This window comes from Artemia sp. Qi Xiang Cuo, chromosome 16 (genome assembly GCF_049724085.1).
Source record: "Artemia sp. Qi Xiang Cuo chromosome 16, ASM4972408v1, whole genome shotgun sequence".
NCBI classification, from domain to species: domain Eukaryota; kingdom Metazoa; phylum Arthropoda; class Branchiopoda; order Anostraca; family Artemiidae; genus Artemia; species Artemia sp. Qi Xiang Cuo.
In genome coordinates, this window is record NC_142809.1 from 58728539 (window position 1) to 58751491 (window position 22953).

Below are 22953 nucleotides of genomic sequence, written 5' to 3' on the forward strand. Positions count from 1 at the left end.
GCCCCCCCCCATTAGGACTTGTTCATTGTCTTGCGTATTTTGCGATTTCTCATAGATTACTGGCCAAATTTGGCAATAGTGTGTGCTCCCTTTTAATTAGATTCTTTGGATCTTATTGAATGCAACGGCGAATCTATGACTCAGTTTTCCAATAATTTCAGGTATATCTGAATAATTTCGACATTTTTGTTGTCGTCTTTGTACCCCTTTATTCATACCCTCAATTTTTTTTTTCAAGGAACACTAAACTGTTTAACGTTATTTTGCGTGTTTGTTTGAACCTAGTTAATTATTAAGTAAATTATTTTTCTAATGAAAGCTGAGACGGTATCCTATCGAGGTGGTATCCAGAGGGGGGGGGGGGTAGTGAGGTATTACATTTAAATGATAATATCTATAATTTTTTTTTAAATCAGGGATCCCAAAAAGTTAATTATTTTTTTTATTTAAAGCAGAGACGGTATCCTATCAAGATGGTAACCATTAAGTGTTTTTTGTTTCATTGTAATTGAAGTGTTCTTATGTGAAGTGTTCATCACGTATTTTTCAATTTGATAAACTTACTCCTTTTAGATGCAGTTTACAATTTGACTGATATTAGGTATTTATGAATTTATAATTTGGAATGAATCCACAAAAGAAAAAAACGAATAATATCCAAAAGAGCAGCCAAAAGCAATAAAAAAGCAGCAGTTCAGCCTTAGCCTACATGACATATATTCTATAAAGAAGCAAAAAAAAACTTAAAATTTTTTTTTAAAGTTGTTATTAAAAACCAGTTTTTAATATAAAAAGGCTTTTTAGGAATCCAAAAGAGCAAAAAAACAAAAAAACAATCAATATCAAAGTTGCCCATTTCAACTGTTTTAAAGGTGACAAAAGAAATATAGGCAAAGGGCATTATGAAAAAATTAAGCTTCTAAGTTCAAAGTTATATTCGAAGTTTTTACCCAGATAACTGACGAATTTTGTGATACGGTATTTGAAGTTTTATATGCAGTAACGCTCGATGAAAAAAACTACAAATTTTGATAATTATTTATATTAAAAATACATAGCTAATAGATACTTCAACTACTCGTATTATACAATGGTTCAGCAACGCCACATTCATTTCGTTTCTACCAGATTCCTTCTTCTTTTGATGAGTAACGAAGAAGACCAGTTTCCAGTCAGCGACTTGTGAATTTTTGAACTCATGAATAGGCTCGAATCTGTTGTAAATTTAAGTTGTGGTTTGAGAAAGACTGAAGAAAACATTAATGTTAGCGGTCAACATTGGTTGCGCCGGAGGCACTCCGCCGACATCTTACCGGCGGCGCGCCGCCGATATCTTACCGGCGGCACGGTGCGGCGTGCTGTTTTTGGCCCCGCCGCTGCCGGTCTTCCCTCATCGGCGCGGCGCCAGGGTCTATCTAGAATAGATATGTAAAAAGGGTGTATATGTCATCATTACAAAGAACAACATTGTACCTAAGCATGGAATGAACTTTTGGAGATGCACTAGTCTATGATTATTCATTCTAGTGAAATCATGCACTTACACAGGGTGGAGCCTCCCATGTGGTTCTAGGCGAATACCCCCCCCCCCGCGGAAAATATCCCCCGCGAAAATACCCACCACCACCCCAACCTCCACCGGAAAATACCCCCCCCCCCCCCGAAAAATATTCCCCACCCCCCGTGGGAAATAAGGTCTTCCAAATTTTACAGTTTTATTTGAGTTTTATTTTTTAATTTCCGTAGGGGGGGAGGAATTTCGGTACTTGTGTATTATGCGCAAATCACTCAAGTTTACGATGTGTAAAATTCGAGAACACACCGTTTTTTTTGTTAGTTTCTTCGTTACTTTAGAAATAAATTTGCGCAATTGATTTGCAAATTAGGGTGGGGGGTGTAAGCATAGCGGGTCTGCATGCAAAATGTATTTGGTACAATTATTCTGCATACTCTCGGTGTAATAATTGTCCTGAGATTTCCAGTTTTTGTTTTAGTGAATATTCGTCCAAGTCACTTCCAATTTTCCAAGGAGGGGGTATTTTCCGCGGGGGTTAAACACCCCTCCCCTCCCTTCACTATATTCATTTATGTTATTTTACTGTGTTCATGGCCGTATATTTGGCTTAAAAATACACTTATTTATATATCTATCTAATATGCAGAATAATTGTACCAAACATATTTTTATTCAAAACGATTCAAAATTATGAAGTTAGTTTGTATGTAACCTCACTTACGTATAAATAAATTAGAAAGTATGTCACTCATTACTGAGAACGGCATTATATCTGAGCAAAAAAGAAAATTTCTGGAGATGCTTTGGACTATTATCCATTTCCTCAAATCATTTACTGATCAAATCATTTACTGATCAAATCATTATATTTCCTCAAATCATATACTGATCAGGCAGAGTAGGGGAGGGTTTGAATCCGTACCTTCCATTCCCAAATTCTCAGGATTTATCCTTCAAATTTGTATACATTGTCTATAATTGAAATATGTTGACAGTTTTCTTAATTCCCGCCCATAAAAAAGGAAAATGGGGTGCACAAAAACCCAAAACTAAAGCCCAGTGTTGTCCATTGGAGGACAGGGGGGCATGTGCCCTAAACTTTTTTCCCTCCACTCTAGATTTCGAAAAATATCTTTTTGGGGATATTTGCATTTTAAAAACGTATTTTTGGTTTTCTGATTTAAAAAATGGCAAATTTACGCCCCCCTAGATTTCGAAAATATTTTTTAGCCCCCCCCCATTCCCACAAATTTACGTGAATCAATACCAATGCTAAAGTCTAAACATTACCAACTTCGTCACTTCAAGAAAATGTTTGGGGAGGGAGGAGTTTTTTTTAACCTTTTTCAATGAAGATATATGAAAAGGGGTGTTTTCTCAAAATATTTTTTTTTTTACAAAAAAAAGTATTTTTCAAAACCTAAAGGGTAGTTGCCAACCCCTCGCCGTGATGCTCCTGTTCAATCACGCCTTATTACTAGTAGCTAATAAAGTTTTCCTAAAGCTTCTTTGCAATAGAACCGTTGTACTTCAATAGCATATTAAGAAATAAACATTCCCACAAGATAAATGTGACCTCGCTTATGTATTTGCAAAATATGTCAATATTAGAAAGAACTGTATTGTATCCGAGCTGGGAATTTAATTTCTGGAGATGCATTGGTCCCAAATTATTAATTTCAGTAAAAATGGAATTTAGAACGGCACTCCCGCTGAGTCAGAAGGAACGCCAAAATGTGTGTGACGTCTTATTTGTCGGCTTTTTGTAGCGTTGGCAATTATCATACTTGTGCGTTGGATATAATAATCAGTCTTTTGTTGACTGAAGTGTTTCAAAGAAGTTTTTTTTTACTTGGAATAAAGTACAGATGATATGACTTTGGATTTGACGACAGATGAATTGTTGGAAGGTGATTCTCATTTACTTTGTTATTGGTTTAAATTGTTCGTATCACGCATGTTCAGTTTCTGAAGGGTGTTGAAAAATTTTGAAAAAAGAAAAATTGGCAATTTAAAATATGGGAAATTGTTAGAATTTTACGACTAGGTTAACTCTGAAGAAAACATGTCAATAAAAGATAAGTAGTGTCATTAAATTCGATATTTTATGCTCTTTCCAAATATCATGGTTGCTTTTCTGACAATGCGCTACATGATAGACTCCCCCCCCCCTCCCGTAATGGTCCTATATATACCAGGGTTGGATCTAGAGCAAAATCTTGCGGGGGGGGGGGAGGGCATTGTGACACGGGCGCTAATAATTGACCAAATTAACATATTTGGTAAAATTTTCGCAGTTCATATTATTGACTTACGAATAAAGTAAACATACCACTCGATGCCTTTTTTATGCTTATTCCAAATATAAAGATAATTTCTTACCCCCACCCCTATATATACCAATTAAGGGTATATATTTGCACATTAGGGGAGGGGGGGGGGGGTAAATTTTATTTATCATGTAAATGAGAGGCAAGTTTAAACTTTAACCCCACCCCTCAAATGTACAAATATACACCCTGAACTGGTATATATAGAGATGGAGGTAAAATTCAATTCCGACAAAAATTATTACTATTTTTGGAAAGAGCATAAAAAAAGGCATCGAGTGGTATGTTTACTTTATTCGTAAGTCAATAATATGAACTGCGAAAAATTTACCACATATTTATTTTAAAAAAGAGTGAAAAACAGAAAAAAAACAAGGAATGATAGCACCAGAAAAATCTTGGGGGTTGTGTCCCCCCGCCGCCCCTGGATCCGTCAGTGATATATACACTTAAAACGAAGAAAAGTTTACGAAAATAGGTACTGATGTATTATAGCGACCATATTCAAGAAGTGAAGTTCGGCTAATCATAATGAAATATACCAAAATATGATGAAAGTGTAATAGTTTAGTAGCAAAATAATGGAAACTATAACAGAAAATCACGGAAAGCAGGCCGTCCAGAACACATTATAATAAATACCTAACCTAACCAGCTCTATATTAAATATATAATATCATTATAACTAGATCAAGAGAAACAGTGTTGTCACTCTCCTCAGATCCTAGTATGGGGTAGAATACGGGCTCAGTCCAACTATCTTTACTTTATGATTTATTGTAGTTTGACTGCATTTTAGACTGCAATAAGCCTATCTGGTTGACAAGGGCGTAGCTCCAGCTTTTTTATCGGGGGGGGGGATCTCCATCCGGAGAGTCAGCTGGCATAGGCTATATAATATTTTTTTCTACGAGTTATTGGGGGATCAATTGCCCCCCCCCCGAAACGAAGCCACTATTGGTTGATCATTATAACTGTTTACTGATTGCATTGAAAATTGTTTGAACTGATCAACTATTTAAAGTGAATGTGCACTTTAGTTGTGAATGTGCTGTGACACAGAAATATGAACTTTTGACACCCTTCTCTTGTGTTACGGTGTTCATCTTGAAGCATTTAAGAAAAAACGTCAAATTTAGCGTAAAGAGCTGGGGAGTGAAAAGGGTGGCAGTTGCTTGACCTCGACAAATAGAATAATATCTGTTTGTTTTGAGTTTTAATGTCGCTGGCTCTTCAATTTCATTCTTTAAGACTTTCTACTTGTAAAAGCAATGCTTTAAATAAATGATAATATTTAAAGTATAATTAAGAGTATGTAGTTTTTAAAGTTAAACTTTATATCTTTTCGATAGATTCGAAATGTTACGCCACTGAGCAGAAGAAGAGTTGGGAATTCTATAAATGAGAAAAAGATAATAACATTATCTTGTCTTTTCTAATTACATACTTGGGGCGGTACTAAACATGAGAGAAGGTTTTGTCGCTACCTTTAGCCCCTGTTCTTTTGGCTAGAGTTGCAGAAATTTGAAAATATAGACTTAAAAAGGAATGTGTTAAGCCTTCCGATCCCCCTCTTCCCCACAAAAAGACAGATTGACCCCCTTCCTATGTATTACTGTACATCTATTGCTGCTACTGGCAAAACACTGATTAAGCGGTACAGGGGTCTACGATGGCGTGATGAAAAAGTGGGGGCTCACAATCCGTAAATAGGGGTCCACGAACATTTATCTGGTCTAGATAATGAATAACTGAAATGTTGGCTTGCCTTCACCAAGCTATTTAGGCAGATGGTATTTTAAGAAGCTCGGCGACTGCTACTATTAATGTTTAATTATATTATGACTGTTATCATTTACAATGTAATATGATTACAGTAATAATGGATAGTGTAATGGTTACATATTTGAATAAATACAACAAAAAATTAGCAACTTTTTGATTAACTAATTAAATTAACTAATTAACTTTAATTTTTTGACACCCACTCACAGCACAATCAGTTAATGAATTAACCAATCAGTTCTAACTTTTTTTTCTTCTCGAAAACTGTTAATGGAACTCACCCGCAATGCAAATTTCCATAGTTAGATATATTCTACTTATTTTTTTTTTTTTTTTTTTTTGAGGAATATGGTTATGGTAAAAATGTATCAGAAGAAAAAAAGCAGAATTTTTAAAGTAGTCAAGAAGTTTGGGAACCACCACGTCAATATTTTTGTCTTCTCTCTCTTTCTTCTTCCTTTCTTGCTTTCTTTTCTTTTGTACTCCGTGAAGGTACAAATTTTTTTAGGGGGGTGGGATTTATTGTTTTTTTTTAATGAAAATACCCCTCAAAACTGTATTTTTCAAAATCCAGCAGGGGACTCTCTAGGATTCTAGGATTGTGGATTCCAACTTCTGTAGGTTATGCAACACAGCAACGATTTTTCTTCATGGCAACTGTGGCATGTCATCAAACCGAATAATAACAACCGTTAACAAATAAATGTGCATTCCATGTCCAATGTCAATGTTGATTGACTTATGTTGATTTTTACAATTCTTTTTCTTGATTTGTCAAGCAACTAGAGAGTATTCAATGATTGTGCAAATACTAACAAATTGCGAAAAAAAATTATATATATATATAGCCTATATATATATATATATATATATATATATATATATATATATATATATATATATATATATATATATATATATATATATATATATATATATATATATATATATATATATATATATATATATATATATATATATATATATATATATATATATATATATATATATATATATGAAAAAAAGAAGATCGTTCTGTCATATTTAAGTCACGTTTTCTCAAGGGTTTGCCCACTTCCCGCAACCTCGTGTACGCCTCAGAACGTGATGTATGCTGCACAGTTGGTTATAGTACCATGATATAATGAAGGATATAACGAATGAAAGCTGTTTTGCCTACAGTATTTTATTGATGGATATCAAAAAAAGGATTTGTAAAAGCCAGTGTATGCCTAAATCCTGAAATTGATACAGAATTTAAACCCGCCCTCATAGTCGTATCCAGGATTTTTTTTTTGGGGGGGGGGTTGCAAAAGAATTTTTCGGGGGGGGGGGGTACAAGAAATTCAAAAAACGCATACAAAACTTGTTAATGTTCATTGTTTTTATGTTTTTATGAGTTGGACAAACATTTCGGGGTGGGTTAAAACCCCCCAATCTCCCCTCAGATACAGCCTTGCCGATCCTGCAATTTTCGATGTGATCTACGCTCACTCTGAGGAATCTTTCCAACCAATAAAAGTATCGTAACGTTCACTCCCACCCTCAATCACACTAACAGTCGCTCTTCATAATTTTTCACATTCCCAAAGGTGTTATCCTTAAATGTAGTAATGTTTTTCACTGGCACAATAACGTGGAATTAGACTTCATCAATGGTGCCAGACCGCCAAAAACGGAGGAAAGCGCATTTGCCATTAAGATATACTTTAACCAATAGGCAAACAAAGAAATCTTAATTCACTAGCCCACTTTAAAAAGTCTTTTTGTAAACCAACCTTAAAAATAATAGATCATCCCCAAATCTCTTTGCACCGTATTAAAATCTCTAATGAAGAACGGGATACAAAAATTAGATGATATTTGTGAAACATATATGCTAGATACTGTTCTCGTTTTAGGCTTTTGGATTCAAGTTTTAGGCATATAGTTATAATTAGTTAGAATTACCTCAAAAGAAGTATTAAATGCTTGATTAGACAGCGTTGGGAGTTTCTTATTGTCCATCCCACCTTCATTGAAAATCTTGCCGATATCGAAGACGTAATGTTATATGGACATTGAATAGACAGCGGTTTGCTTAACAATTAGTAAGAGATTATAGGTTTTCATTATTTTAAACTCTCATCACCTTTTCGATTGACACGTGTAAGATTCCCTGTCAATTTTTACCAAAATTGCTTTGAGAGTTCCCTATGATGCTGGGAAAATTCGCTAATGGGTCATTTGTCTTTGAGACTGTCAGCCGATGCTGAGACTCGCAAAATTATTTTTAAGGTATCGAATAGCCTTAAGCTTTGGATATCTTATTGTAGCATTAGCATCTTTGAGCAAGCTCAAAGATCCTTGGACATAAACTGAGGTCGAAATCAGAAGCCAGTTGTGGAGTATGCACTCTACAGACTGTTTTGTTTCAGAACATTTATTTTGCAATCCTAACCTTGCATTCATAATTAGTGATTTCAAAAACCCTTAATCACCCGCTTTGGGGTTCATTGAAAAAATATTTATAATGTATATTTATTCTGTATTTTGATATAACTTGGCCATGTTACAATCTTAATGATTTTGGAGATTAAGATTCAATAATTTAAAATGATTTCCGAAACGACCCCTGAAGAATCTTGAGTCTAACGAGGTGTAATTAATCTGTAAGCCTGATTTTTTTTTTTGGGGGGGGGGGGCGCTATGCATTGCCGCTATGCATAGTTAAATCGTCCTGTAACCTGATAGCCCGTATATACTCCGTTTGGATTGTTTTGCTTTCTATTGAACAATGGAGATGATATATGCCAAAAATGAATGTTAGAGGAATATTTATTAATCAAATTTTTGCCTTCTAGTGTGGCAGATGCACCAATAGTGGCGACGTTCGAAAATTATGTAGACGTAAAAGCTAATTTATCATTGTTTATTATGTATAATTTAGGCCCCTCGCCCCTGAACATCTACGCATTTTGTTACCCTTTGTGATACATTCTTGGAATTTTATGCCGTTTTTATTCAAATAAAGAAGTTAAAATTTGATCCTCCTGTGCCATGAAGAGCTGGAGAGGGATCCGAGTGAGAAAACAGTGTCGACAGTGAATATTGGTGCCATCCATTCAATAAGTAAGCCTAAAAAATCCAATACATCTCAGATCTTGCGATAGAATGCTCCCTACCTCCAGTCTTGGACGAGCATCCGTTATATAGGGGAAAAATATGGGAGGCACATCGCCAATCAATTGCCAACTCTGCCACCTGATGAACATAGAGCACCACCTGTTATGCCATGCATGACTACAATCTAGACCGTTCGTAATCGCACTCCCACCACGTAGCGTCAGTGCACACGATTTTGAAAGTAAAACACCCCTCGCACATCACCACTGTATCAATATGATATCTACACTATCGAAATGACTATAATAGTACTATCTTAACGCTCTAAACTTTCACTTTCCAAGTAAAACAGAGTTTACAAGAAATACGTTTTGACCATCATATTTGCATACTGAATTGTGTAGAAAATACCTAAGAATTGTTTGTCAAGGTCGTAATTTTAAACCTGTTGTCTCCTTATTTTCAATGACTAAGGCCATGATTTTTCTCTACTAAAATTGCAGCAATGCGGCTTTTCATTAAAGGCTCATTAACGAGAATTTAGCTAATTTTGCGATTGACGTCGACATTATTGCTAACTTGGGGCCTATTCAAAATTAGATATATCTGATATTTTTCTTGATAGAGCTTAATCGCGTTTGAATTAGCATCACAGTCGACGCGACGAGAAAATTTGCCGTTTTATTTGATTCTCTGTCGGTAAGGCGGGCGTTCGATTTGTAAAATGTTTCCAGAAGCTTTTTCAGGATTTGTTTTTTGATACTTCGTTTGTCGGGTCATTTGTTTTCTGTTTTTCTTTGTGTCATATTGTTTGCACTCCAAAATATTTTTTTTTAATTTTGTAGGGGGCAAACCCAGAAACAATTTAACTGTGTGACAAAACCGAAATTTTGTGAAAGGGGTGGGGTTTGAATCCCTCGAATTTAGGGTAAAATCTGTTTTATTTCGGAAAGCAAACGTATCTAAATCAGTTCTAGTTTTTGAACTATTGTAAGTGAAAAGCTGCAGAAAAGAGTGGGGGAGTGAATGGGTTCCATCAGGTACAGGTCCATCCTGAATATAGCACTACAAAAATACAAACTAAACAATATTTTTTTTTTCAAATGGAGGTAAGGAGGTGCACTAACACTTAAAACGGACATGAGATCATGAGGGGAACTGTCACCCCTTCGGCTCGCCGCTCGTTAAGCTAAACGTTTATTATTTACCCCAAGCGCTTCAAGAGACAATCCTCTATCACAAGAGAAATGTGATTTTTTTTTTTATCACAATGCCTCGGTAATAACAAGAATTTCGATTTATCAATGCTTATTCGATGTATTCGAAAAGTTTCAAAACAACGAATTCTGTTTATATCTTTCGAAGTAAATAAAACACGTACTAATACCAACCAGTGTTGCCAGCGCTTTGAAATAAACTGTACTAGTTTGTCGACTAAAATTGCACCACAAGAGGTCAATTTGTATCATCGGAACAGCAGGTTAAAAAATATTCCATAATAAGAGGAAAATTTTCGATAAACTAATAAATTGAACAGATATCCGAGTCAGAAAGGAGCAAGTAAAACCAAGATAAACCGGGAAATTTGATTGTACCAAAACATTTCCTAATGTACCGAATTGTACTAGGATCTCCAAATTGTACCGAAAATGGTACAACTGTACCGTGTTGGCAACGCTGATACCAACTTGCCATATGTGCTGCAAGGCTTTTGGTAAATCATTATTGAAACATTGTCGTAAACAGGGGAGAGTTGAGTGGGCGGCAGTTTCCCTCACGTACCGGGTAATCTTTTTTCGTTTCAAGTTTTAATGCTGCTATTTATTGTTTTTTTAAAGTTTTTTTTTTAATATATTATGTCTGAAATGTGGTTGGTTAGAGTAGTTAATGAATATGTGCTACGTGTATGCAAAAGGGACTGTTTACAGCTAGTGTTATACGGTTCGAACTCACCACAGTTCATATAATTATCCAGTAAGCTTATCGCAGATCATTTCTGGTCTTCGTTCTCGGTGCGAACAAAAAGCTCCTCCCACTTCTTCCTGCATTAGCGGGTTAGTCTGTTTCCGATTGTTTCCAACAAAGTGCATTATTCGTAATAGCGGGTTATAATTATATAAACTGTGGAACTCACTGTGTAGAACTGTAATGTGAGAAAAAAGGAAAAATATTTTAGCCTATACTTTTACGGATGAAACATGATAGGTTGCGAGTTTTCTTGCTTTTTAGCAGCCCCGCAGGAGTTCAATGAAAAGCAAGACGTCCCAATTGAGTGGGAGCAGATAGGATTTAACGGAAATGGAAACTAGTTAGGGCAGTGGTTAAAGAGTAAAGCTCCGAACATATTAGTTTTGACGGAGTCTTGGGGACTATTCATAGAAATTTGGATACGGAAGTTTTTTAAATGAAGCTAAGAAAGGGGCATATGGTGCTTATGTGTTATAGCGACCACAATTTGTTCTTGATATGTGATAAATCTGGTTTTCTGTGTCCAAAGAGATAATAAGCTTAGTCCAAGCGAGATAAAATGCAGGTATATTTTAATTAAATATTTAATATATAGAGGTTTGGTATTTAATATAATTTCCCCTGGGTGGCCTGTTTTCCATAATTCCCTCTTGTAGATTCTATAATTTTGTTACTAAAGTATTATGTTTTCATAATTTAAATTTGTCTTTTTTGTTTGTCGTAGGAATGTTCTTAATCTTGTTTTTCTGTAGTTGAGTTTTCTTCGAATATTTTGTTGTTATTTGATGTTACTTTTTTTTTCTTTTCTTGTATTCCATTTACAACATTTTGTATGTTTAATAATAGGTAATAAAATAATAATAATAATAATAATAAATATTTTGGTACCGTACAGTATATTTCATCAGGAATAACCTAACTTCACTTCTTTGGTGTGGTCGCTGTAACACGTAAGTACCGGGCATTTTTCGGTACTGTTCTTTTCGAACAGTTCGTGGTAACGAACTGTAAGTAAGGAGCGACCCGGCTCAATGGTAACCGAAACTCTAGAAAACGGGTTTTTGATACCAATAGATACATCAAAAGAATCAGATTTCAATGCTGATTTCAAATATATAACTTTCATGAAGTTTAGTGCTACCCATCAAAAGTTACGCGCCTGAGAAAATTTGGCTGATTTTCGAAAAAGGGGGGAAAACCCCCTAAAAGTTATAGAACCTTAATGAAAATCACACCATCATATTCAGCGTATTAGAGAACCCTACTTTGGAGGATTCAAGCTCCTATATACAAAATGTGGAATTTTGAATTTTTTGCCAGAAGCAAGACCACGGATGCGTGTTTATTTGCTTTTATTTGTTTTTTTTCCCAGGGGTAATCGTATCGACCCAGTGGTCCTAAAATATCATGGGAGGGCTCATTGGAACGGAAATTAAAACCTCTAGGGCCCTTTTTAGGTGACAAAAAAGTAGAGGGTATCTAGGTCCCCTCCCACGCTTATTTTTTTACCAAAGTCACCCGATCAAAATTTTGAGAAAGCCATTTTGTTCAGCATGGTCGAAAATGTGACAAATATGTCTTTTAGGATGACTTGATCCTCCGAAGTCCCAAGGGGGAGGGCTAAAAGTTATGAACTTTACCCAATGTTAACATATAGTAGTAGAGATGCCTTATTGAGTCCGATCCCTCACCCCTGCTGCCACCTACAACTTTTTTACATAGTTTAATGAGGACAGGGTCAATGACCTCTTTCTCCATGACCTCTTTCTCCAGGGATTATTTTGGCACGCCCTCAGCGAATGTCAATGTTGTTATTGTTTCCGAGGCAAAATGCCAAGGTCAATGTTGTTTTGAACAGAGTCATTAGAGAGAACACTTGGTTAATGGGGTCAATGTTATTGTTGTTGTTTTGGACACGCTCTCAGCGAATGTCAAGGTCAATGTTGTTATTGTTATTCGAGCCAGATGTTGTTGTCGTTCGAAGCAAAGTTAATGACATTTCCTTCCTGTTAGAGGCAGATGTTATGATCCAGAAATAGTATTTGTTGTTGTTGTTCAATCCAGATGTTTTGAGGTTCCGAGACACAGTTAATGGCACTTCCTTCCTGTTTGAGGCAGATGTTATGATCCGGAAATAGTATTTGTTATGGTTATTTCAGCAAGATGTTATGAGGTTCCGAGAAACAGTTAATTAATGTCTGACAGATGACGTCAAGTTAATTAATCTCCTTGCATTTCCAAAGAGAATTGTCACCAAGAAACAGTTAGATCACACATGATGTCATGATTGATTGATTGACACAAAAGGGGAATTAATTTGTTGTTCTATAGAGAATTGATTCACGAAAGGGAAATTCATTTGTTGTTTCTAACAAGAGAATCGTTTCCGAGGCAGATGTTTTGATCTTAGCGCGCGAAAAGGTTTCCAAATAATTTGAAATGCATTGGCACAGAGATACCAAACAAAAGGAACATGCCGAAATTCTGTTTAGGGATAATTTTGGCGAAACTGTTTTAGCTATTTTATGGAACTATTTCGGCGAAACAGCTAGAAACATTTTAAAAGGTGATTTTTGAAACGATTTTGGAAGAGGTTTTGAGTGTGGTCGTTATAATACACAAGTTGTATTTTAACAGTGTTGTGAGGTCCTCTACCCCAACCCCAAAGGCTTCTCATAACCCACCCCAAACCCCCACGGAGCCCCCCGGACGCCAAGGTCCCCCCACCTCCCAAACGGCCCCCCGCCCCCCCCAAGGCCCACCCAGACCACCAAACGCCACCCCCGGGCCCCCCACAGGCCCATCGAGCTCCCAAAGGGCCAACGGGGTCCCAAAGGGCCCCCAGACCCCAAACAGGCCATACCCGAGCCCCAAAGGCCCTCCCCGGTCCCCAAAGGTCCCCCAGCCCCCCCAAAGCCCTCCCTGTGCCATAAAGGCCATCCCCGGGCCCCCCCAAAGCCCCATCGAGCTCCCCAAGGACCCACGGGGTCCCAAATGCCCTCCACCGGTCCCCAAATGTCCCCCAGGCCCCCAACTGCCCCCCGGACCTCCGAAGGCCCACAGGGCCCCCAAAAGACCACCGGGCTCCCAAGGGCCCCCCCGGTCCACAAAGGTCCCCCGGGCTCCCAAAAGACCACTCAATCCTCAAGGGCCTCCGGATCCCCAAACGCCCTCCCTGGGCCCCAAAGGTCCTCCCCCGGTCACCATACATGCACACAAAAACTTACACACACACAAAAACTTACACACACACACAAAAACTCACACACACACACGAACACAAACACACACATGAAAACTAAAACACACACCCAAAAACATACACACACAAACACAAACAAAAATACACACACACACAAACACAAAAACTCATACATTAACCCTAAAAAATAAAATAACAAAAAAAAATAAAATATCACAAAAACTTACACACACACACACACACACACAAAACTTACACACACACACACACACACACGACCACACAAAAAAAACCGAAACCACTTACCCACACACAAAAATAACACAAAACAACAAAAAAAAACACAAAAAATTAAAAAAGAAAACAAAAAAACTACACACACACAAACAAACACAAACTAAAAAAAACTAACAAAAACAAAATAAAAATACCAACAATTACACACACACACACACACACGAAAACTTACACACACAAGACAAAACTAAAACACACGAAAACTAACAAGCACACAAACAATTACAAGCACACAAAAACTAACACACACACACACACACACACACACACAAAACTTACACACACAAAAACTTACACACACACACGCCAAAACTTAAACACACACAAAAACTTACACACACACACACACACACACACACAAACTAACACATTAAAACAAAAAAACTAACACACACACTAACAAAATCATTCAAACACACACACACACAAGAAAACTTACACACACACGCCAAAACTTACACAAAGAAAAACTTACACACACACACACACACACACAAAAACTTACACATGCACACGAAAACTTACATGTACACAAAAACTAACAAGCACAAAAAAACTTACACACACACACACACACACACAAAACTTACAAACACAAACACACGAAAACATACACAAACACACCAAAACTTACACACACACAAAAACTTACACATGCACACGAAAACTTACATGCACACAAAAACTTACATGCACACAAAAACTTACACACACACACACACACAAAACTTACACACACAAACACACAAAACTCACACACACACGCAAAACTTACACACACACAAAACTTACACACACACACAAAAACTTACACATGAACACAAAAACTCACACACACACACGCACAAAAACTTACACACACACACACAGCAATCACAAACTTACACACACACACACACGAAAACTTACACACACACGCCAAAACTTACACACACAACACACATGCACACAAAAACTTACACACACACACACGAAAACTTACACACACAAGCCAAAACTTACACACACGAAAACTTACATGCACACAAAAACTTACACACACACACACACACACACGCAAACAAAACATACACACACAAAAAAATACACACACACACACGAAAAAAAGTACACACACACAAAAACTTAGACACACCCACACAAACAAAAACATAAACAAGACTACAAAAAAACACACACACACGAACAAAAACAAGCACACACACACACACACACGAAAACTTACAAGCACACTCCAAAAATAACACACACAAAAACTAAAACACACACACACACACACACAAAAACTTACACATGCAAACTAAAACTTACATTCAGAAAAAAACTAACATTCACACAAAAAATTACGCACACACACACACACAAAAAACTTACACACACAAACACACAAAAACTCACACACACACGCCAAAACTTACACACACACAAAAACTTACACACACATACACACAAACTAACACATGAACACAAAAAAACTCACACACACACACTCACAAAAACTTACACACACACACACACACACACTCACAAACTTACACACACACACACACGAAAACTTACACACACACGCCAAAACTTACACACACACAAACTAACACATTCACACGCACACTAACACACACACCCACGAACACTAACACACACACAACCACACTTACCCACACACAACCACACACACAAACACACACAAACCCTCACACAAAAACACACACACAAACAAACACACACACACACACACACACACACAAACTAACACACACACACACACACACACACACACACACACACACACACAAAAACTTACACATGCACACGAAAACTAACATGCACACAAAAACTTACATGCACAAAAAAACTTACACACACACACACACACAAAACTTACAAACACACACACACACACACGAACAAAAATACAAAAAACCCAAAACAAAAAAACAAACAAAAAAACTTACACACACACACATACAAAATAACTAACACATTAACACAAAAAAACTCACACACACATTCACAAAAACTTACACACACACACGAAAACTAACACACACGCGACAAAACATACACACACAAAAAATTAGACACACACCAACACAAACAAACACACAAACACACACAAACAAAAACAAACACACACAAACACAAAAACAAAAAAAAACAAAAACACACACACACACACAAAAACTTACACACACAAGCCAAAACTTACACACACAAAAACTTACACACACACACAAAAACTTACACCCACACGCAAAAACTTACATGCACACAAAAACTTACATGCACACAAAAACTTACACACACACAAAAACTAACACACACACACACACACAAAACTAACAACAACACACAAAAGCATAGACACACAAAAACTTACACACACACACAAAGGCTTAGACACACAAAAACTAACACTCACACACAAAAACTTACACCCACACTCAAAAACTTAGATTCACACAAAAACTTACATGCACACAAAAACTTACACACACGCACAAAAAATAACACACACACACACAAAAACATACACACACACACACACAAACTTACGCACACACAAAAACAAACACACACACACACACACACACACACACACACAAACTAACACATGCACACGAAAACTCACATTCACACAAAAACTAACACACACACACACACACACACAAAAACTTACACACACACGACAAAACTAACATGCACACAAAAACTAACACATACACACACACAAACAAACTTACACACACACCCACACACACAAAACATAAACAAACAAAAACTAACACACACACACACAAACACACACAAACTTACACAAACACACACACAAAACTAACACACACACACAAAAGCTTAGACACACAAAAACTTACACTCACACACAAAAACATACACCCAAACGCAAAAAATTACATGCACACAAAAACTTACAAGCACACAAAAACTTACAAACACACACAAAAAATAACACAAACACACAAAATTAAGCACACAAAAAAAATAACACACACACAAAAACTTACACACACACACACACACACACACACACACAAAAACTTACACAAGCACACAAAAAACTTACATCCACACAAAAAAGCTTAGACACACAAAACTTACACACACACACAAAAACTTACACCAACACTCAAAAACTTACATGCACACAAAAACTTACATGCACAAAAAAACGTACACACACACACACAAAACTTACACACACGCACAAAAACTTACACACACACAAAAACTTACATGCACACAAAAACTTACACACACACGAAAACATACACACACACGCAAAAACATACACATACACACACGCAAAAACTTACACATGCACGAGAAAACTTACATTAACAATAATACTTAAATTATAAACAACTATTAAACACACACACACACACACAAAAACACAAAAACAAACATACACACACACGAACCAAATTACACACACACAAAAACTTACACACACACACAAACACACACACACAAAAACTAAAACTAGCAAACAAAAAAACTCAAACACACACGCACGAACTAATAACCAAAACAGAAAAAACTTCCAAACAAACTCAAATACACATGCACACTAAAACTAACACATACAAAAAAAAAAACACACACACTTAAAAAATTACACACACACACACACACACACACACAAACTTACACACACACACACACACACACACACAAAAACTTAAACAATCAAACCAACACAAATAAGCACACAAAAACTAAAATGCACACAAAAAAATACACACACACACACACACAAAACTAACACACACACACACACACACCATAAAACACATACACACACACCAAAACTTACACACACACACAAAAACTTACACACACACATACACAAAAACTTACACAAGAACACAAAAAAACTCACACACACATGCACAAAAACTTACACACACACACAAAACTAACACACACAAACACACGAAAAATTACACACACACGACAAAAATTACACAAAAAGAATAATAGCACACACACACACAAAAAAAAACAAAAAATAACAAACACACAAACAAAAAAAACTTACACACACAAAAACATACACAAACACACACACAAACATAAACAAAGACACAAAAAACTTATATCCACACGCAATACTAGACTTAGACACACAAAAACTTACACACACACACACACCAAAACTTACGCACACACAAAAACTTACACACACACACACACAAAAACTTACACAAGCACACGAAAACTTACATGCACACAAAAACTTACATGCACACAAAAACATACACACACACACACACAAACTCACACACACACACACACGAAAACGTACACACACACACACACACACACACACACACACGCAAACTTACACATGAACACAACAAAAATTCACACACACAAACACACAAAAAAACTTACAAACACACATTCACACACAAAACTTACACATACACTCACTAAAACTCACAAACACACTCAAAAAATTACAAACACAAAAAATAAAACACATACACACACAAACACACACAAACTAACACACACAAACACAAAAACTTACACACACACACACACAAAGACAAAAAATAAAAAAAAAACACACAAACTAACACCCCCAAACAAAAGCTGAGACACACAAAAATTACACACACACACAAAAACATACAACCACACGCAAAAACTTACCTGCACACAAAAACATACATGCACACAAAAACTTACACACACACAAAAACTTACACAGTTTTTGTGTGTGTGTAAGTTTTTGTGTGTGTGTAAGTTTTTGTGTGCATGTATGTTTTTGTGTGCATGTAAGTTTTTGCGTGTGGGTGTAAGTTTTTGTGTGTGTGTGTAAGTTTTGTGTGTCTAATCTTTTGTGTGTGGGTGTAAGTTTTTGTGTGTGTTTGTTCGTTTGTGTTTGTTTGTGTGTGTGTGTGTTAGTTTTTGTGTTTGTGTGTTTTAGTTTTTGTTTGTGTGTGTGTGTTTATTTGTGTAATTTTTTTTTTGTTTTAGTTTTTGCGTTTTTGTGTGTGTTTTCTTGGGTGTATGTGTTAGTTTTGTTTGTGATTTTGTGTTTTTTAGTTTTTGTGTTTGTGTGTTTGTGTGAATTTTTTTTGTGTTAATTTGTTTGTTTGCGTGTTCGTGTATGTGTTTGTGTGTTTGTGTTTGATAGTGTTCTTGGGTGTGTGTGTGTGAGTTTTGTGTGTGTGTGTGTGTCTATGTTTTTTTGTGCATGTAATTTTTTGTGTGCATGTAAGTTTTAGTGTGCATGTGTAAGTTTTTGTGTGTGTGTGTGTGTTAGTTTTTGTGTGTGAGTAAGTTTTGGTGTGTGTGTGTGTGTAAGTTTTTGTGTGTGTGTGTAAGTTTGTGTGTTTATAAGCTATTGCATGTGGATTTAAGTTTTTTGTGTGTTTTTGTTAGTTTTTGTGTGTGTGTGTGTTTGTTTTTGTGTGTTTAAGTTTTTTTTGTGTGTGTGTGTGTATTTTTGTGTGTGTTTGTGTGTTTGTGTGTGTCTTTTTTTGTGTGTGATTTATTTTTTTCGTGTGTGTGTTAGTTTTTGTGTGTGTGTGTGTTTAAGTGTTTTGTGTGTGTGTGTGTGTGTAAGTTTTTGTGCATGTGCGTGTGAGTTTTTTTTTGTGTTCATGTGTAAGTTTTTGTGTGTGTGTAAGTTTTTGTGTGTGTGTGTAAGTTTTGGCGTGTGTGTGTTAGTTTTCGTGTGTGTGTGTGTGTTTGTGTTTTTTGTGTGTTTGTGTGTGTGTAAGTTTTTGTGTTCTTGTAAGTTTTTGTGTGCATTTAAGTTTTCGTGTGCATGTGTAAGTTTTTGTGTGTGTGTGTGTGTGTGTGTGTGTGTAAGTTTGTGTGTGTGTGTAAGTGTGTGTGTGTGTGTTTGTGTTTGTTTGTGTGTGTGTGTAAGTTTTGGAGTGTGTGTGTATGTTTTGTGTGTGTGTGTTTGTTTTTGTGTGGTTTTGTTAGTTTTTGTGTGTGTAAGTTTTGGCGTGTGTGTGTTAGTTTTCGTGTGTGTGTGTGTGAGTTTTTGTGTGTTCATGTGTCAGTTTTTGTGTGTGTGTGTGTTTGTGTGGGTGTAATTTTTTTTGTGTGTTTTAGTTTTGGAGTGTTTGTTTAAGTTTTTTTGTGTGTGTGTGTGTGTGTGTAAGTTTTTGTGTGAATTTAAGTTTTTTTTTGAATTTAAGTTTTTGTGTGATTGTGTAAGTTTTTGTGTGTGTGTGTGTGTTAGTTTTTGTGTGTGTGTGTGTGTAAGTTTTGGCGTGTGTGTGTAAGTTTTGGCGTGTGTGTGTAAGTTTTCATGCGTGTGTGTGTGTGTAAGCTTTTGTGTGTGTCTAGTTTTGTGTGTGGATGTGAAGTTTTTGTGTGCATGTGTAAGTTTTGTGTGTGTGTGTGTGTGTGTGTGTAAGTTTTTGCGTGTGTGTAAGTTTGTGTGTGTGTGTAAGTTCTGTGTGTGTGTGTGTAAGTTTTTGTGTGTGTGTGTAAGTTTTTGTGTGCATGTAAGTTTTTGTGTGTGCATGTAAGTTTTTGCGTGTGGGTGTAAGTTTTTGTGTGTGCGTGTAAGTTTTTGTGTGTCTAAGCTTTTGTGTGTGGGTGTAAGTTTTGTGTGTGTGTGTGTGTAAGTTTGTGTGTGTGTGTGTGTGTGTGTGTAAGTTTTGTGTGTGTGTGTGTGTGTGTGTAAGTTTGTGTCTGTGTGTGTGTATGTGTAAGTTTTTGTGTGAATGTAAGTTTTGACGTGTGTGTGTAAGTTTTTGTGTGTGTGTGTGTGTGTGTGTAAGTTTTTTTGTTCATATGAGTTATATTTTGCATGTTTATTTTTTTTTGTGTGTTTTTGTGTGTGTGTGTGTGTAAGTTTTTGTGTGTGAGTAATTTTTTGTGTGTGTGTGTGTAAGTTTTTGTGTGTGTGTGTGTTATTTTTTTTGCGTTTTTTTAATTTTTTGTGTTAATGTTATTTTTTGTTTGAATGTAAGTTTTTTAGTGTGTGTTTTATTTTTTGTGTGTGAGTGTTAGTTTTTGTGTGTCAAAGCCTTTGTGTATGTGTGTAAGTTTTTGGGTGTCTAATCTTTTGTGTGTGGATTTTATTTGTTTGTGTGTGTGTGTGTGTATGTTTTTGTGTGTGTGTAAGTGTTTTTTAGCTGTAATTTGTTTTTTATATTGTTGTTGTGATAGTGTGTTTGTACTTTTTTGTGTGTGTGTGTATTATGTTGTGTGTGTAAGAGTTTTATTTTGTGTGTATGTTTGTGTGTGTGTGTGTGTGTGTGTGTGTGTGTGTGTGTGTGTTTGTGTGTGTGTGTGTGTGTGTTTGTTTTTTTTTGTGTGTGTGTGTGTTTTTTTGTGTGTGTGTGTTTCTTATTTTTTGTGTGTGTAAGTTTTTGTGTGTGTGTTTTAGTTTTCGTGTGTGTGTGTGTGTGTGTGTTAGTTTTTGTGTATGTGTGTGTGAGTTTTTTTGTTTTAATGTGTAAGTTTTTGTGTTTTTGTGTGTGTGTAAGTTTTGGCGTGTGTGTGTGAGTTTTAGTGTGTGTGTGTGTGTGTGTGTAAGTTTTGTGTGTGTGTGTGTGTGTGTAAGTTTTTGTGTGAATTTTAGTTTTTGTGTGCTTGTTAGTTTTAGTGTGCATTTGTAAGTTTTTGTGTGTGTGTGTGTGTGTGTGTGTGTGTAATATTTTGTTTTTGTGTATGTGTTTGTGTTTGTGTTTTTTATAGTGATTTTTAGTTATTGATTTGTAGTGTGTGTGTGTTTGTGTGTGTGTGTGTGTGTGAGTGTGTGTGTTAGTTTTGGTGTGTGTGTGTGTAAGTTTTCGTGTGCATGTGTAAGTTTTTGTGTGTGTAAGTTTTGGCGTGTGTGTGTAAGTTTTAGTGTGTTTGTGTGTGTAAGTTTTGTGTGTGTGTGTGTGTGTGTGTGTGTATGTTTTTTTTTTTTTAAGTTTGTGTGTGTGTGTGTGTGTGTAAGTTTGTGTGTGTGTGTGTATGTGTAAGTTTTTGTGTGCATGTAAGTTTTGACGTGTGTGTGTAAGTTTTTGTGTGTGTGTGTGTGTGTGTTAGTTTTTGTGGGCATATGTGTTTTCGTGTGCTTGTGTAAGTTTGTGTGTGTGTGTGTGTGTGTGTGTGTAAATTTTTGTGTGTGAGTAATTTTTTGTGTGTGTGTGTGTAATTTTTTTTGTGTGTGTGTTTATGTGTTTGTGCGTGTGTGTAGGTTTTTGTGTGAATGTAAGTTCTTGTGTGAATGTAAGTTTTTGAGTGTGGGTGTAAGTTTTTGTGTGTGAGTGTATGTTTTTGTGTGTCTAAGCGTTTGTTTGTGTGTGTAATTTGTTTTGTGTCTTAGCTTTTTTTTGTTGATTTTAGTTTTTTTGTGTGTGTGTGTGTGTAATTTTTTGTGTGTGTGTAAGTTTTTGTGTGCATGTAAGTTTTTGCGTGCATGTAAGTTTTTGAGTGTGTGTGTAAGTTTTTGTGTGTGTGTTTTATTTTTTGTGTGTGTTAGTTTTTGCTTGTGTGTGTTAGTTTGTGTGTGTGTGTAAGTGTGTGTGTGTGTGTGTGTGTGTGTGTTTGTTTTTGTGTGTGTGTGTGTGTGTGTGTGTGTGTGTAAGTTTGTGTGTGTAAGTTTGTGTGTGTGTGTGTGTGTGTGTGTGTGTCTAAGTTTTTGTGTGTGTAAGTTTGGGCGTGTGTGTGTATGTTTTAGTGTGTGTGTGTGTGTGTGTGTTTGTGTTTGTGCGTGTGTGTAAGTTTGTGTGTGTGTGTAAGTTTTTGTGCGTATG

At 36.2% G+C, this 22953-nt stretch overlaps 1 protein-coding gene across 1 annotated transcript in view; it reads left to right on the forward strand.

The window, feature by feature from the left end:
• Nucleotides 1-3346: 3346 nt before the first annotated feature.
• LOC148943129 (uncharacterized) overlaps nt 3347-22953 on the forward strand; it is a 99634-nt gene continuing 80027 nt past the window's right edge. The window contains exon 1 of the mRNA XM_089102445.1: nt 3347-3426. Coding sequence (XP_088958571.1) covers nt 3390-3426 — 37 coding nt within the window. The 5' untranslated portion in view covers nt 3347-3389. The remainder of the gene's footprint in view (nt 3427-22953) is intronic.